This window comes from Mirounga leonina, unplaced genomic scaffold (genome assembly GCF_011800145.1).
Source record: "Mirounga leonina isolate KUSES-001 unplaced genomic scaffold, KU_Mleo_1.0 Mir_168, whole genome shotgun sequence".
In the NCBI taxonomy this organism is placed as follows: domain Eukaryota; kingdom Metazoa; phylum Chordata; class Mammalia; order Carnivora; family Phocidae; genus Mirounga; species Mirounga leonina.
The window spans coordinates 45,583,135-45,602,237 of NW_023270426.1; the positions used below are offsets into that span (position 1 = coordinate 45,583,135).

Genomic DNA, 19,103 nt, shown 5'->3' on the forward strand with positions numbered 1-19,103 from the left:
CAAATTACTTTTACTAAAGACTACTGCTAAATAGTGTCAATATTGTTAGTGGCCTGTTCAAATTTCAACTTCAAGAATTCTGGTCTTCCCTTGTCTATTCATATCTGCATTCACGTTTGCCTTAAGCAGGTCAAAATTTTCATTTTCTCAAGTGAACCAGTTGAAATGAACATCACAATCAGTCCCTTTCCTCTCTGAATATTGAAGGTGTATCACCTGTGATTTTCTCTTGGCCAGATAAAAAGTTCTCAAATACTCCTGTAAAATCTCTGCAGGCCAGTAACATGGAAAATGGGAACAAATATTGAGTAGGAAAGCTGGACTAGAACCATACTGAATACACCTCAGTATAAACACACACACACACACACACACAGTTAATTAAACCAACATTTTTTACCTAGAAGCATCCTCTTTGAGAAATTCTACTTGTAAAACTCATCAATAATTCTCAAAGACCAAGCCTTCTGCTTTGAGAAGATTTCTTCTCAAAGAACCAAAAAGGTATTCAATCTTTTTGCCCCATTAAACTATTTATTTCATCCAATTATTTTACTCTTCTTCTGATGACATTTAAGATGGAAGTGGTTGGCACTGATGTGCACATTCTAAATATTTTTTTCCTTAAACTAGGTCTCTAAATACTTTGAGTAGCTTGGTGCTTGTATTATTCTAATCACTGAATATCCTTGTGCTAATGTTCTCCCTACTCTTTTCACTCTCACCCTCTGTATACAATGTATCTATGTATAATTATACTTGTTACTAACAATGTCATTTGCTAAACAACCTTAACCATCTAATTTCTAAAATATCTGGCATGAATACGGAATAAATACTGTAGTTTTAAATTATGACAATGAGAACAAAGTGTGCATCTTTTTATTATTTTTTAAGATTTTATTTATTTACTTGACACAGACATAGCGAGAGAGGGAACACAAGCAGGGGGAGTGGGAGAGGGAGAAGCAGGCCTCCCGCGGAGCAGGGAGCCCAACGTGGGGCTCGATCCCAGGACCCTGGGATCATGACCTGAACCGAAGACAGACGCTTAACAACTGAGCCACCCAGGCGCCCCCAAAGTGTGCATCTTTTTATAGGGATGGTTTTTTAATCAGGGCCACAGGAAAAATCCATGAATGGGTTTCAGGAGGTCTGGATACCTTTTAAAATTCTTAGCAAAACCCTCTTCATAGGTGTATGTGTCCATTTTTCTGAAGAAAGGTTTATTGATTTCATCATATTCTCAAAGGTATCCATACAATTCTAACTTCTATAGAACCAAATAATAATGGGAACATAATAAATGTCATTTAATGACAGTGGGGACCTTTGTATATGATAGTAAGACATGTACTACTGTTTTTCAAGGTATTCTGCACAGCCTTTACATGGGGTGATTTTTAGGGTAGAATCACATTAAAGGTACATTTTTTTTTTCATTTTATTATGTTATGTTAGTCACCATACAATACATCATTAGTTTTTGATGTGGTGATCCACGATCCATTGTTTTCGTATAACACCCAGTGCTCCATGCAGTATGCGTCCTCCTTAATACCCATCACCAGGCTAACCAATCCCCCCTCCCTCCTCCCCTCTAAAACCCTGTTTGTTTCTCAGAGTCCATAGTCTCTCATGGTTCATCTCTCCCTCCGATTTCCCTCCCTTCATTTTTCCCTTCCTTCTCCTAATGTCCTCCATGTTATTCCTTATGTTCCACAAATAAGTGAAACCATATGATAATTGACTTTCTCTGCTTGACTTATTTCACTTAGCATAATCTCCTCCAGTCCCATCCATGTTGATGTAAAAGTTGGATATTCATCCTTTCTGATGGCTGAGTAATATTCCCTTGTATACATGGACCACATCTTCTTTATCCATTCGTCTGTAGAAGGGCATCTCAGCTCTTTCCACAGTTTGGCTATTGTGGACATTGCTGTTATGAACATTGGGGTGCATATGGCCCTTCTTTTCACTACATCTGTGTCTTTGGGGTAAATACCCAGGAGTGCAATTGCTGGGTCATAGGGTAGCTCTATTTTTAAATTTTTGAGGCACCTCCACACTGTTTTCCAAAGTAGTTGTACCAACTTGCATTCCCACCAACAGTGTAAGAGGGTTTCCCTTTCTCCACAACCTCTCCAACATTTGTTGTTTCTTGCCCTGTCCATTTTTGCCATTCTAACTGGTGTAAGGTGGTAATCTCAGTGTGGTCTTGATTTGAATTTCCCCGATGGCTAATGTTGATGAACATTCTTTCTTCATGTGTCTGTTAGCCATTTGTATGTCTTCTTCAGAGAAGTGTCTTTTCATATCTTCTGCCCATTTTTTTGACTTGATTATTTGTTTTTTGGGTATTGAGTTTGAGAAGTTCTTTATAGATCTTGGATACCAGCCCTTTATCTGTGGTGTCATTTACAAATATCTTCTCCCATTCTGTGGGTTGCCTCTTTGTTTTGTTGACTTTCCTTTGCTGTGCAGAAGCTTTTTATCTTGATGAAGTCCCAAAAGTTCATTTTTGCTTTTGTTTCACTAGTTTTTGGAGATGTATTTGAAGGTACATGTTAACTGAGGTGCTAAATATTGTACTGCAAGTTTACTAATACATGCCATGAAAACCAATATGCTAATATAAACATAATGCTCTAAGTGAATTATCAAATTTGATTGTTTTTAACACCTGAAACTTGTCTTTACAATAAAAAATAATGATTCTACACAGAACCTTCTCTGCAGAGCAGCATGTTTAATGTTGTGAGATTCTTGAGAATTTTTAAAAGTGCATTATCCCATTTTATAGTTAAGTAAATAAAAGTACAGGAACTAGTCAGTACTAACTATCTCAAGATCCCAGAGCCAGATGGACAGTACTGAGTGCCTTGATTTCTACCCCTACCTGCAAGTTACATATCCTCTTTACATTCTTCAAGCACAATTCAAAAAATGTGCTATGGGCATTAAGTCTTTTATTCCAAATTACTGTGTTTAAATACTTCTTTAAACCAACATGAGACAATGCAAAACTTATTTCCTGTGTGTACATTTATTATAGATATATGCATATCTATACACACATATTATCTCTTATGAGCACAGTATTTCACAATTACAAAGTGCTTTATTGTGTATTTTCTCCTCTTATTCCCACAGTAAGACCTAGGAAGTATTATCATGGCTCTAATCACATAAATGAGAACCCGGGTACTATAAGGTCCAGTTAGAAGCAGAGCCGCAAATCAAATCCACATCTTCCCGCCCCAGGCCCAGCATACTTTTCTCCCCAACGTGTTGCTATACAAAGAGCAGTGCTCAGGTGTTTGTTGACTTACTACACCTTTATTGACTTACTTCACTTCAGCCTTTATTTTACATACTTAATATAAAGATTCTCATCCTGAAATCCACAGGTAGGGGTGGAGTGGAAAGGGGAGGGAAGAGAAATATTCCTTAGTCCCCTCAAGATAAATGCAGTTTCAGGCATTAGTCTGGGGAGAAAGTGTCTTTCAATTAAAGATTCTTCTAAGTGTGCAAGGAGCATATGATTCAAAAAGTTTAGGAGCCACTGATTGAAAGCATGTTTTAACCATCTTTTGCATAGTATAAAATAACAAGATCATTCAAATTTCTTGTCCCAAACCAAAACTAAATCAACAAAACACAGGTGAATACAAATTGGTTAAATCCAAGGGGACTATCAGAATCATATTTTTAAGTCATTTTAGTGTATCTTCCCTAAGAGTCTTTTAAGACATTTCTTCAGAAAGACCCTTTCAAGTAGGGATGGTTTCCATTTCCAGACAGGATAAAACAAACCACAGAAGTCCAACATTCCTGCTGATAACAACTAGAAAATCAAGACAGAAAAATTGAAAATTTTATTAAAAATTTAAAAGTCATGGGCGCCTGGGTGACTCAGTTGGTTAAGCGACTGCCTTCGGTTCAGGTCATGATCCTGGAGTCCCAGGATCGAGTCCCGCATCGGGCTCCCTGCTCAGCAGGGAGTCTGCTTCTCCCTCTTCCACTCCCACTGCTTGTGTTCCCTCTCTCGCTGTGTCTCTCTCTGTCAAATAAATAAGTGAAATCTTAAAAAAAAAAAAAATTTAAAAGTCATATCCTTAAAGGCATCAGAGAACTACGGGAAAAAGAACAAAATGCATTTAAGTTCCAGAAAGGGGAGAACCACTCAGAGAAATTATGGAAGTCAGAAGACAACAGAATATTATCTTTAACATTTAGGACCTCTGTTATTTTATTTATAAAAGAAATAAAATAACAGAGGAACAGAGGTCCTAAAATTCTATGCCTATCAAAAATATCCTTGGGGCACCAAGGTGGCTCAGTCAGTTAAGTGTCCGACTCTTGATTTCAGCTCAGGTCATGATTTCAGGGCTGTCAGATTGAGCCCTGGGTAGGGCTTCACACTCAGCAGGGAGTCTGCTTGAGGTTCTCTCTCCCTCTCCCTCTGCCCCTTACCCACCCTTCTCTTTCCCTCTCAAAAAAAAAAAAAAAAAAAATCCTTAAAAGGGATGCTGAAATTAAAATGCTTCAGACAAATATTGAGGGAATTTATTGCCAGCAAACCAACACTAAAAGAAACATTAAAGGGAATTATTCAAGCAGAAATAAAATGATCTCCAACATAAACACACACTGAGGGGAGAATTGAACAGTGGAGTAAATATAATTAATATCTAATGTACAAAATAGGAACTATGTCATGGAGTTGAAAATATATATATATATTTTTTAAAGATTTTATTCATTTATTTGACAGAGAGACACAGCGAGAGAGGGAACACAAGCAGGGGGAGCAGGAGAGGGAGAAGCAGGCTTCCCGCGGAGCAGGGAGCCGGATACGGGGCTTGATCCCAGGACCCCGGGATCATGACCTGAGCCGAAGGCAGACGCTTAATGACTGAGCCACCCAGGCGCCCTGGAGTTGAAAATATTTGTAGAACTAAAATGTCTGACAATAGTAATGTAAAAGGCAAATGGGATTCACGTGTCTAGCAGTTTGGGGAAAATGTTAAACATAATAGCTCATTACACTTGTGTCAAATAAGTTTTAAGTTGAGGGTAACAGTAGAAAAATGTATAACAAGTTACAGAAGAAAAACCCAATTAGAAAATATTTTATTAATCACAAAGACAGGAGAAACAAAAACATAAAACGTATGTCAAATAGAGGATATAAATCCAAATATACCAGCAATTATTTTAAGTGTAAATGAACTGACCCAAATACAATACCAAAATAGTACAGAATTTTTTAATTCAAAAATGAAAGAAAAAAGCACAGAAAGCTTAAAAGTAAAAAGATATACCAACCAAAAGAAAGCAAGTATGGCCAAAATAGTATCAGAAAAAGTAGATATTTTTTAAAGATATTATTTATTTATTTGACAGAGCGAGAGAGAGAGAGGGAGAAAGCTCACACAAGCAGGGGGATCCCGCTGAGCAAGGAGCCTGATGTGGGGATTGATCCCAGGACCCTGGGATTCTGACCTGAGCCAAAGGCAGACACTTAACAACTAAGCCACCCAGGCATCCCTGAAAAAGTAGATTTTAAAGCATGTCTTGCTAGTAAAGAAAGAGGAACTTTTGGGCGCCTGGGTGGCTCAGATGGTTAAGCGTCTGCCTTCGGCTCAGGTCATGATCTCAGGGTCCTGGGATCGAGTCCCGCATCGGGCTCCCTGCTCCTTGGGAGCCTGCTTCTCCCTCTGCCTCTCTCTCTCTGTCTCTAATGAATAAATAAATAAAATCTTTAAAAAAAAAAAAAAAGAGAAACTTTGCATCATAGTTTAAAAAGAGATTATCATCGTATTAAATCTGTATGCACCTAATAACAGCCTCAAAATATTAAAAAAAAATTAACAAGCCAAAGAGCTAGACCAATCCATAATCACAAGTTAGACCTTAACATGCCTCTTTCAGTAGCTGATGGAAGAAGCAGACAAAAAAAATGACAAGGATATAACAGATCTGAATCACATAAGTAACACAATTATTTACCAAAAGGAGCAATTACCATAATTAAATGTATATGTTAATATTAAAAAGCCACACATTTTTCATATCTCTGCAATGAAGTCAGTTATACATAAACACACAAATCAAAAATTCTCCAGGACTTTCACACTGAATGGGATGATTCACCACTACAGAACTGAAATAGCCTTTGTTTCTGTATCAAAGCTCAAGTGAGTAAAAAAAAAAAACAATTCAGGACAGAGGTCAGTAAATTACTCCAATTCCTCAAGAGAAACAGAAGTAGGCTTTAAAAGTCTCCTTAGAGGTGCGATTATTGCTCATTGAAAAGTCTCCTTAGAGGGGTGCATGGGTGGCTCAGTAGTTAAGCATCTGCCTCAGCTCAGGTCATGATCCCAGGGTCCTGGGATCAAGTCCAACATCGGGCTCCCTGCTCCGCGGGGAGTCCGCTTCTCTTTCTGCTCCTCCCCCTGCTTGTGTTCCTTCTCTCACTTTGTGTCTTTGTCAAATAAATAAATACAATCTTAAAAAAAAAAGTCTCCTTAGATTACTTCCTTTTAAAATCACTAAAAAAAGTAATAAAATCATTAACTTACTCACAGATGTATGAAAACACAGAACTCCTAGAAACTGAAAATATATATGACACTTTAAGCAGACCACTGAAGGAAATGTACTGGCTTGGGTGTAAGAAAATTCCAATTATAATCTGTACTCTTAAATCACCCCAGTAGTTCTTGAGGAAGAAAGGTCCTGTGCGTGGTTCCCAAATAATCAAGTACATAAATAAGGAATGAAGCAAAATGCAGTTTATCAACTGGATGGCAGTTAGGATTTTAGTCAATAATCAACTAAGCATGAGTTGTCACCAACACAGCTACCCTAAAATGCTAACTCTGCCCTACCCTGCATGGGTGAAAATCTAGTAACTCCATTAAGAATGGGTATGATCAGGCTCTGCTCTCCATCAGACATACCTGGGCCATGGAATACTTCAATACAGAGAAAAGTGACAACACATTCAGAGGAAAAGGACAAGGATGCCAAAGGGACACAAAAACCATATTGTCATATGAGGAACAATTGAAGGAACTGGGACTGTTTGGCTAAAGAAGTGTAGAATCATGGTTAAATGGTCACTGTTAGAAATATCTGAGGGTCTCTCAGGCTGACAGGGGCTCTGACATGTTCTGCAGGCCCCAAGGGGGGAAAGCCCAGAACAATGGAGGGAAGGACAGGGCACAGAGTTCAATTCTACAGTGAGAGCCTTCTAAGAATCAGAGATGGCCAAAGATGACAAAGATTGCTTTAGCTTAGAAGGAATAAGCACAACCAGAAGACATTGCTTTTGTTTTATTTTGCTTTGCTTATTTATGTATCATAAAAGAGAATGGGGCTAAATACAGACCTACCTAGTCTTACAAATCTAGAATCTATGATACCTGGTATATAATCTAGATTAATAGCTTTAATACGAAAAAAAAATATGTAGGTCTAGATAAGTGGTATTTTTGTGTGTATTTAAATTAATCTCTCCCTTATTCTTCTGCTTCAATTTCTTAGCTCCTTGGGTTGACAGTTCATTTTCAGTCTCTGCAATAGTAGTTTTCAAATTGAGATCAAGGGAAATATGGATTCTAACGGAGTTCACAAGCATTCCATTTAAATTTCATTTTGGAAAATAGGTTTCCAATTTTTTTTTAAGATTTCATTAATTTATTTGACAGAGAGAGAGAGAGAGAGAGAGAGCGAGAACAAGCAGAGGGAGCAGGAAAGGGAGAAGCAGGTCCCCTGCTGAACAGGGAGCCCAGTGTGGGGCTCAATCCCAGGCCCCTGGCCCCTGAGCCCAAGGCAGACGCTTAACCAACTGAGCCACCCAGGTGCCCCAGTTTCCAATTATTTCTAAATCTAAAAAGATTGCATTCACTGAAATATATTATTTATCAAGTTTTAATACACTGGTGAGGACCTGAACTGCCAGGCTAAGTCACTGTCTTCGGTGAATTAATAAATGTAATATATTTAAATTTGAAGAACACATTTAACAATAAAGTTTTATCCATTTTATATATTAAAGTTCCCCATATTACTTTGTTTAGGGAAAAAGCGTTTTCCTTTGGGGGAAAAAGAGGTTTTCCTTTGGGAGAAAAAAAGGTTTTCCTTCAGAAAAGAAGTTTCAATGCCACCTACTTGGTGTCTGTAAGGCCCCTCAGACTCTAGGACACCTTCTGCTTGTCTGTATTGGAAACTCAAATTCACCTCTAGCTCACATCTCAAACAAGCTTTTAATTTCCATTGATGACTGCGATTCATCAACTTCAGATTCAGGTTGAATCCAAGCAGACAATCATCTCATTGGGTTATTATTTAATGCTCGAGGTCTACAAATGTATGTCAAACCATGTGTCATATGAAGGTCAGTCTGGGTCCACTGACAGCATTGAATGTGCCAAACTGAAACCAAGACTATCAGGAATACAAAGAACCCTAAGTCTTCATGAATTGATAACTCCTGGACAAAGACTGACACAATCTCAGTGACACGATCATCTGTATTCTTATTTCAGAGTAGGACACGGACACACACACACACACACACGCGCGCGCGCGCGCCATTCTTAAACAAGAGCACTGAAGGGCCTATCAAATAATGACCAGTGCAGGATAAAAGAATCAGGAATGCTTGCTCAGAAAAGTAGGGGTTCAGAACTTAAAAAACATAGAGCTGTAAGAAGCCTCAGAGTTCATGGGCTCAATCCCTGACATCCCAGATGAGGAAAGTGGAAGTCCATACCAATAGGCGACTTGCTCTGGGTCCGACCATACAGCAGACCCAGGGCTGGGGCCCAGGTCTTCACCCTGCATCCAGTGTTCTTCCCATGCTCCAAGCTGCCTGCCAGTTGGAAGATTTACCGCCTCACCCCTGTACTCCTCCCCAGGGCCTGGGAAAGAAAGGCCTTCATGGAAACAAGTCGGGAGTAGAGGCAATCAACGCTGTCAGAGCTTCCCAGTACTCACTGCACAACACCCGTCTCTCCCCACGCTCTTGTATCTTCTCTTCCTCAACCCTCATCCGCTCTGTCAAACTACGGCACAGTCTCAGGGCCTACTGCTCTTCTCCGTCTCAAATGCGAACAAGCACAGGTAAAAGCCAGCCAAGCCACAGCATGGCAAACACGCAACTGCAGAAACCGGGGGCACAGGGCAACGAGGAAAGAGCACCCAGAGACTCCGCTCAGCCCCAGCTCCAAAAGAGTCTGTGCGAGGCAAGGAAAGAAAAAACCAGGATGAGAGCTCTGTGGGGAGGGAGAGCACAAAACAGCAGCAGCGGTGGGCTAGGGAGCGATGGCAGTGGCAGGAGGAGAAAGGACTAGAAAAACAAAGCAACTGAGAATTGAGTGGAAGCAGGAAAAGGGCAAGAAAGATGGAAAATAAATGACAATGAGAAGAGAAATATCCACCCTACCAGGAACTGCAATCTGGAAACACCTTTGTAAAAAGGAAGGCGGCGGGGCAGGGAGGAGCTGAATTTTGACGCTTACACAGAATATTTCGTCTGACCCAAATCGATCACTATAGTGCACACCGGAAACTAATATAACACTGTCTGTTAACTACACTGGAATTAACGGTTTTTTTTTGTTTGTTTGTTTTTAAAGATTTTATTTATTCATTTGAGACACAGATACAGAGAGAGAGAGCATGAGCAGGGGGAGAGGCAGAGGGAGAGGGAGAAGCAGGCTTCCTGCTGAGCAGGGAGCCCGATATGGGGCTCGATCCCAGGACCCTGGGATCATGACCTGAGCCGAAGGCAGACGCTTAGCCATCTGAGCCACCCAGGCGCCCCAGGAATTAACGTTTTTAAAAATGAGTTATACGCAAACAATCATGGAACACTACATCAAAAACTAATGATGTATGGTGATTAACATAATAAAATAAAATTAAAAAAAAAAGAATTCTTGCCATTTGCAACAACATAGATGATCTAGCGGATACAATGCTAAGTGAAGTAAGTCAGAGAACAACAAATACCATATATTTCATTTATATGTGGAATTTAAGAAACAACTGAACAAAGAAAAAAAGAGACAAAAAAGCAGAATCATTATACTGTATACCTGAAACGAATATAACCTTTTATGTTAAATAAAATTGATTTTTTAAGATTAAAAAAAAAAAGGAAAAATGCTTGTGTTCCCTCTCTTGCTGTGTCTCTCTCTGTCAAATAAATAAATACAATCTTTAAAAAAAAGTCTCTTATGGTTTGTCTCCCTCCCTGATTTCATCTTGTTTTATTTTTCCCTCCCCTCCCCCATACCCCTCTGTTTTGTTTCTTAAATTCCACATATGAGTGATATTATATGATAATTGTCTTTCTCTGATTGATTTATTTCGCTTAGCCTAATACTCTCTAGTTCTATGCACGTTGCAATGGTAAGATTTCATTTTTTTGATGGCTGAGTAATATTATATATTATAATATATATATACCACCTCTTCTTTATCCATTTTTATCCCCACCTAGCAGGGTGCCCAGCGTGGGACTCGATCCTGGGACTCCAGGATCATGACATGAGCTGAAGGCAGTCGCTTAACCAACTGAGCTACCCAGGTGAATTTATCCATTGAATTTATCCATGGATAAATACAAATTTATCCATTCATCTGTCAGTGGGCATCTGGACTCTTTCCATACTTAGGCTATTGTTGACATTGCTGCTATAAACATTGGAGTTGGGGCACCTGGGTAGCTCAGTTGGTTAAGCAACTGCCTTCAGCTCAGGTCATGATCCTGGAGTCCCAGGATCGAGCCCCACACTGGGCTCCCTGCTAGGTGGGGAGTCTGCTTCTCCCTCTGACCCTCCCCACCTCATGCTCTCTCTCTCTGTCAAATAAAAAAACAAAACAAAACATTAGGGTGCATTGCCCCTTTGGATCACAATGATTGTATCCTTTGGATAAATACCCAGTAGTGCAATTGAGGGTTGTAGGGTAGCTCTATTTTTAACTTTTTGAGGAACCGCCATACTGTTTTCTAGAGTGGCTGTACCAGCTTACAAATAGACTCATGCTCTATATCTATATCTAAAATGCTCACCATTTACTTGGCATCAAGGAAATCCAAATCAAAACCACAATGAGATACCACCTCACACCGGTCAGAATGGCTAAAATTAACAAGTCAGGAAACAACAAATGTTGGCAAGTATGCGGAGAAAGGGGAACCCTCTTACACTGCTGGTTGAATGTGTGTTTTTTTAAATGTGGGATATAGTGAATTGACAGAAAGATGATGTTTAGTATTTCTGCATAGAAGGAGAGTGAGTCTGATATTGATGGCAGTAAATTCACTTAGGAAAGTTTATAGTTTTAATTGCCTAAAAGTGTGATATTGATTCCAGGTGGGGAACAGGTAGAAGTACACCAGAATTCTGTAGGTTGGTATTTATCTTTGCCATTAACAAAATTAGTGGCCCTTTTCGAAAAAGAGCAGATTTTCAGGGGCCAGAGTGATTAGAAAGACCCCAGTCTACCCCCCAAATTGTCACCTGTGGCTGGTTACTTACACTGTACTGGTTTTTTGGAACATTTTCAGAAACCCATTTCTCCTCATGTGTGTGGCTTAGTCTGAATCTCCTTGGAGCTTTCGCTTTCTGGAATGAAAACGTTCCTGTTCTTTCATATTCATATTTTCTTTTTCTGTCATACTCTCCTGCCCACCCCCATCCCATTCTTTCTGAGTTTCTCTCTTAATTTCTGCATCACCTCCATCCCTCCTCCTCTCATAATGCCTTCTGTGTCTTTCTGATCTCTGCGATTAGCAAATAAGAAGACCCCTTTTTATTGCTGACTAGTGTTCTTAGCGCTAAGACTGTGGCCATCTCTCTTTAATGGATAGGTCTTATTTCTGACCTGTTTTTGTTTATCTTCTTTTTATCAATGTAGAGCATGGTGTGGGCTCAAAAGGAAGGCACACCTAAATTGTAAAACTGTTCTCTTTGGGGTTGTATTGCTTTGGAAAGTCTTGCATTTAAGCTCCTTCATAAGTTGTGGTCCTTGTTCACCCAACCAAAGAAAATACGAATGTGAGGGTTGTTTTGAATAGATACAGATTACATATTCTTCTGATTCGCGAAAAGCTTTGATCTGTTGATACAGTTTGTTTTCTTTAAAAAAAATCACAAGTCAGGTCAGATTCTGTTTGTGGACAATTAACAGTCCCTTTAGCCACCAGGAACATGACTAACGCAGGCTGTTCTTCCTTTTTTAGGAAATGGAATTTCATCTAAGTTTCCTCTCTGTCATGTCAGACATTTGTTACTGGTTTTTTGTTTTTTTTTTTGCCTTTCAGATCCTCTTCCTGAACTTTTTTGGAAGGTATCGTATGGTGGATTATTCTTGGCATGCTACTTTCTATTGATGACATTCCTGCATGTTTGCATGTGCTCACATGCAGAGAAAGGACAATCCAAAATTGTGTAAACTAGTGATTTTTTTTCCAGGAAACCACAATTTGTATTTATACCAATTCATAATTTAAGGTAATGCTTTGTGGGTGATAGATTTCAAACCACTAGGAAAACAGCCTTTTTATTTTTAAAGTTTAGATGAAATATCCATGTGATTATTGGAGAAAGGAGTTCTGCAGTGATTTTGTTTCTGATACTGATTGGCCTACTTCTTGATATCCTACAGAATATAGTGTTGATGATAGCCATCAAAGGCAAACAGATGTTAAGGAGGCTGTGTAGAATTTCCTTTGTTTCCTTTTCTCCCCTATCACAGGGGGAGGGACTTGCCAAGAGAGGGTTTGTTTTTGTTGGGCAAGCACACAAAAGCCCAGATGCTTCTCCGCAGTGGGCCCAGCTCTGGAGGCCTTCCAAAGTGGGCGACCCTTTCCACCTCCTAGTTTCCATTTCCCTGCCACTCCCACAGGCTGGGTGGAATGTACCATCTCCCTGGAGGACTCTCCTGTATTGCTTTTTGTTTTTGATTGGAGGGAGTGTCTGAAGCCTTTAGTTTTCCAGTGTCCCAGGAGGGTCTGGCAGGCCTGTCTACTGGTGCTTCTCCCTTGGTTGTAGAAATGTAGATTTAGCCCTTCCACACAGCCTCCGGATGAAAATGTACTGGAGAGCCCTCACCTGCTACTTGCTTCCTTGACATACCTCACCTTCCTCTGTGACCCAGGGGCAGCTCCTCTCGGAACGAGGGCACTTAGGGTTTGTGCCGACTAGAAGCTCTCAAGAGAAAGTGTGAGGCCAGGCCGGATGAAAAAGAGGACTTGGAATTCCCTCAGAAGACAAATAGCAGTTGGAAATGGCACAACAAGTGTGGGAGCATGTGGTGCTATGTATTTGGCATAGTTTGTGAATATTTAAAGTCCTTACAACCTACCGGGATCCAGTACAGGGTAAGGCAATAACTAAAGATAATCGTTTTGAACCTTTGTAGTATGGTGGTATGTCAGGTACAGAAAAAAATTAATAGGGAATCAGTGATGTTCATCAGGTAGGAATTCAAAGGAAATAAAAGACAACAAAGTTCAATCACATTTATACAGCTAGTAAACTTAAAAATTCTTCCCTATCCTCTGGACTTACTCAGCTTTAAAAACAGAACAAACCAGCTCTGACACCCATACTTTCAAATGTCAGAAAGCACCTCTCTGTCGTCCCAAGTGTTTGCTGTTGGAAAGGAGGATTTGTGATATTTGAGAGTCAACCACATGAAATCAACATAACAAACAACACTATTTTGGACCCCAGCCCTTTTTATTGTGGTTTTTTAGAATCAGAACAAGAAAGTGTGATGATGCCTTAACTTACTCTTTTTAGGGGCAGATGACCATCTATGCAAAGTTTGGCAAAAATGTTTATCTTCCTAAAGATGCCGAATTTTACTTTATTTACAATGGATCTCATCAGAGACACATCGTGATTGCTGAACGCGCTGAGGATAATGTTCTCCAATCCAGCATTCCAGGTGAGGTGTAGTCTTTACTCTGCAACTGGCAAATCTGTCTGGAAGCATCTTTCCTCCAGGGACATAGGCTGGGAAGAGGACCAGGAGGAGAAAGTAAACAGTGCTCCAAAGTGGGATGGGTGGAGAGAGAGGTGGAGAGGGGTTGCGGAGCAGGGAAGGGACAGAGCCCATGAGAACACTCACACTGGGTTATCTTGCTTCTGAGGTTCTCCCAGTGGTGTCAGCCTTGCCTTAGACTGGGCAGGTCCATCCTGTTGATTGCACCCAACTTTCCAAGTTGGCTATGCTTTGTGTGTAGTCCAGTAGAGGGGTCACTCTGTCTTAGTATCACCTCCTGTTTTTCCAGGGCCTACGGCCAGGGATGGCTCAGGCAGAACTGAGACATTGGCAACAGGTTTTCATTCTCCCTCCCTCCTTCCCCTGCAGTCTGGCAGCCCCATTGTTCGCCGCTCTCCTGCTTGCTCCTTTTGGTGGCTGGGGTTCCTTCCTTGGCACTCTGTGTATCCAGATTCTTCCTTACTAGATCTTAGGCCCCAGAACTTTCTCTTCCCACCACCAAAATGTTCATGTTCAGAAACTTGTCATTCTCCTACATGTCTTCTTCAATTACCATGGTGACAGATGACTCATTAATATTTCATGTTAATTTTTCTTAAGAGCTAATAGTTCTCAGATACAGTTGCGTAGTTTCATTGGGCTGTGGGTTATGTATCTGAGACATGAAGCTGTAGCCCAAAGGTGTAATGAAGATGTTATTACTTGTAGGAGGGGAGGGTTTTGTTGTTCTAGTTTGTGGATGGATTAGTTTTCCTTAATCGTGGGGCTTTGAGACCCTCTATATTGCATCATGTAGGGAACCTTCAGTATTTTTAAGGGTAGGATTGGCCTCGTTTTTAGAGGAAAGATATTTCTAAGTGCTTCTGCAGTATATCTGTTCCATGCAGAGAGAAGGTAGACAGTAAACATGCAAACAACACAGACATAGTGAGAATTGCAGAGAAGTACAAAGGTTTTTCAACCCTGGACTTGCTCATCAGATCAATCTGTTGTCCCATTTCTGAGACTATGCGCATTTTTTTTTAACATGCTGCTGTAATTGATGTAATGCTTTCTATAAAGGTTAACAGATTTAGTTGGCCATGATTATCATTAACCTTTCCTTTTTTTTTTTTTTTAAGATTTTATTTATTTATTTGACAGAAAGAGCGTGTGTGCACAAGCAGGGAGAGCCGCAGACAGAGGGAGAGGGAGAAGCAGGCTCCCCATTGAGCAGGGAGTCCTACATGGGACTCGATCCTAGGACCCTGGGATCATGACCTGAGCCGAAGGCAGACACTTAACCAACTGAGCCACCCAGGCACCCCAGCCTTTCCTTCTGAATACAAGAAGTAGCCAAGTAATAAATATTAACCAGCCATTCTTTTGCTATGCCTATAGATGTATGTGTATTTTTATTGGTAATCCAGGCATACATCCAATGCATGGTCATACATGAATTTACAGAATATAATGCAGCCCATAAAGAGTAGTGAGTATAATCTGCAATGAAAACCAAGGCATTCCGAGTAATTTGGAAACAAAAAAGAGCATTTTTCTGAATTACATCTATGTTGAAATTCTAAATTGAAGTTGAACAACTTTAAACAAGTATTTGAGAGCGATAGTGGAAAACCAGACCCAGGTAGTAACATTTAGAAACTGAGCAATTTTAATCACTTCTCTTTCTGGCCTAATAACTGCCATCCTTTTAAGAAAAAAAATAGTCAAACCTCATTAATAGCACAGAGTCACTTCGGCTCTGTCTCTTTTGCCTCTGCCTTTTGGCTTTGGCATTTCCGTTTATGTCTTTACTGCCTTTTGCTTCTCCTCCTTTGCTTGGTTTTCTTTTATGAAGCCTCTTATGGAGGAAGAATGAAAATAATAACTGAAGTGCCAGTCCTCATTTTAAAATTTTGTCATTTTCTTTACTTGGCTGTAAGGGGTGAGCCTCTTTCCTACTCCTTGTGTGTTAAAGAAGATCTGTTTGATGATATTGTGGACTACTTCAAAGTGAGGGTTCTCACCTTTTTTTTTTTTTTTTTAAGATTTAATTTATTTATTTGAGAGAGAGAGCACAAGCAGGGGGAGTGGGAGAGGGAGAAGCAGACTCCGCACTGAGCAGGGACCCTGATGTGGGGCTCGATCCCAGGACCCCAGAATCACAACCTTAACAGACTAAGCCACCCAGGCACCCCCTCACCTTTGTTTTTAACAGATTCCGTACAGACAGGTGACAGTCCCTGTTTCTGAACCTTAAATGTCTCCTGTTAGAGCTTTGCCAGGGTAACCTTTCGGAAGTGTGTAGAGCAGATTTCTGTAGTCTGTCCTGGAAGTGTAGCCTGGGGACGGACGGCTGCATTATGTGCTTGCACCACTGGGTCATTTTTGAAGAGGTGATGTGAGCATGACAGTAGTTATCACTTAGTGAGCTGGGATGCTCTTGTTCCTATTAAGGCTCCTATTAGCCATTTGCTTGGGGGCCAGTGGTAGCTGAATGTTTTTGTTTTTTTTTTTTAAGATTTTATTTATCCATTCATGAGAGACAGAGAAAGAGAGAGGGAGGCAGAGGGGGAAGCAGGCTCCCCGCAGGGAGCCCGATGCGGGACTTGATCCCAGGACCCTGGGATCGTGACCTGAGCCAAAGGCAGACACTCAGCTGACTGAGTGGTGGCTGAATGTTAACACTTCCTCTGTCTGGCTGTGATTACAATAATCACAGCAGTTTGGTGATACTAATTCCTGGGTATTCTGCCAAGTACAGCATAAAAATGTACCTGGGTAGTAGTTCACTCACCCTAGCGAAGTGAAAGAAGAGTATAAGTAGGAAGGACAGGTAGTAGGATTAGATAACCACCCACAACGGAAATATTAACACCTCCAAGACACAAAAGTCATTCTCAGAAGTGGCGGGAGTGGGGGCAATGAACAACATATGTTAAGTATTTCTGCTGAGTTCTCTTCACCCACCCTAACTCACATTCAAAGGAACTCTTTGGAGCTACTTTATGAAACTATCATCTAAAAAAAATACATAAAAATATAGGACTCAGGAGGAAGTGGCCGAGGAGGAAAGGGCAAAGGCCTTTAGAGGATGAACTTGAATTCAGGGGTTGGGGTAGAAGTACAAACACCGCCAAATAACGGTGTTTGATGATGATAAGAGAATAGACATTGAAGTGTTCAGAGCTCCTAAAAGTTACTTTTAAAATCAGGAGTCATTGAAAGAAGATGGAATCAGCTTTAATTTGGCCCCACAAACATGGCAGCATTTAAAGATAGCTGGCTGCCTTTCTCTTCTGCTTTGCTCTCTGGAAGCGTGTGGTCTCCGTTCTCAGTGCAGCGAGACTGGTGACCCCTGACTTGGACACTGGGTGAGCATCTCCTGTAGACTGTAGGTGAACTGTTTACTGTCTTGTTGTCCAGGCCATGGACTTCAGGAGACGGTGACGGTATCTGTGTGCCTCTGCTCAGAAGGTTACTCCCCAGTGACCATGGCCTCCGGCTCAGTGACCTACGTGGACAACATGGCTTGCCGGCTGGCTCGTTTGCTGGTCACTCAAGCTGATCGCCTCACCACTGATAGTCATCAGACCTTGCTGACTCCATTTGCCCTGACGGTGGGAGCCCTGCCTGCGTTGGACGAGGAGCTCGTGCTGGCTCTGACCCATCTGGAGTTGCCTCTTGAGTGGACTGTCTTGGGAAATTCTTCACTTGAAGGTGGGTCTTCACCCAGATATTCAGATGTCTTTTCTCGATGTGAAGTTGAGAATGTGCCTTACAATTTGTTGTCTGTCTCCATGGGTTGATTTTCCTGCCCATTTTTGTCCTGAGCCTTATTCTGACGTGACTGGCTTTCCTGAGATCCTGAGTCACTCAACCCTGGGCTGGGTGATGCTATTTGGCTCTGTTCCTGGTGGTGAAGAGCTTTGCCTCAAGGAGGGAAGGACTGTTCCTTGGTGGCAAGCTCTTGAGCTAGCTGCTTTGGACTGTGGCACTCCTTCCATTGGTGCCTCTTCTTGCTGTGCCATTTCTCCAAGTAGGTGGAACCATCAGGCAGCCATCAGGAAGAACAAGCAGCCAGCTCTGTGGGAACACTTCAAACAAATGCGGCATGCAGGAAATAAAACCAATGTGTTGACGTCTTTAAAATGCCAGTGTCACGGAGAGCATTCGAATATTTGTACTAACTTTTGGAGAAACCTCCGGGTGGCTCCTGTTTATTAGAAGACTGAATAGACTCTTAACACCAATCATGTGGGATCTGTGTGTGAACAAAGGTGGATGTTTTATATAAGTCCATGCAAGGCTTGAGGCTAAACTGTTCAATAGATACTTCTTTTGGTGATTACAAATCACAAATTTTTTTTTATTATGTTATGTTAGTCACCATACAGTACATCATTAGTTTTTGATGTACTGTTCCATGATTCATTGTTTGCATATAACACCCAGTGCTCCATGCAACAAATCACATGATTTTAGTAGAAATTGATGTTGTTTTGTGTTTTATTGAACACATATACTTTTGCTGTCTTTCTCTATTATTGTATGACTCTAGTGATGAAATGACGCTATTTTTAAGAGTTTCTACTTCCTGATACATTCTTTTTTTTTTTTTTTTTAAGATTTTATTTATTTATTTGAGAGAGAGAGCAAGAGTGAGAGCAGAAGCAGGAGGAGGGGCAGAGAGAGAGGGAGAAGCAGACTCCCTGCTGAGCAGGGAGCCCGACGCTGGGCTTGATCCCAGGACTCTGGGATCATGACCTGAGTGGAAGTCAGACGATTAACCAACTGAGCCACCCAGGCACCCCCTGATAAATTCTAATTACAGACTGGTTTAAATTTGATGGTGGATAAGATTAAATGCACTAATCGAGGTAAAGGTATATGCTTTTTGTAAACAGAATCTTAAGGCCATATGCCACAAACAGAGAGGATCTCCATTTGTTTCTTTCAGTCAGGGTTAAATTAAAACTCTCTTGGGAAATTAAAGATGTTTCTTATTCCTGAAGAACGTGGATGAGATAGGTCACAATCCTAGTTCATTGTTGAGCCGTGTCTGACTCCTGTGTGCTATACCGAGC

The 19,103-nt window shown here is 40.8% G+C and overlaps 1 protein-coding gene across 6 annotated transcripts in view; it reads left to right on the forward strand.

The window, feature by feature from the left end:
• The window catches only part of ARHGEF28 (Rho guanine nucleotide exchange factor 28), a 313,794-nt gene that overhangs the window by 125,911 nt on the left and 168,780 nt on the right, over positions 1-19,103 (forward strand). For 5 of the 6 annotated variants that reach the window (XM_035014641.1, XM_035014642.1, XM_035014643.1 and 2 more), the window contains exons 3-4: positions 13,833-13,980; positions 17,443-17,736. In XM_035014641.1, coding sequence (XP_034870532.1) covers positions 13,833-13,980; positions 17,443-17,736 — 442 coding nt within the window. Of the gene's footprint in view, positions 1-11,220; positions 13,409-13,832; positions 13,981-17,442; positions 17,737-19,103 lie in introns of those variants that run through there. The other variant, XM_035014640.1, reaches the window with a different exon arrangement.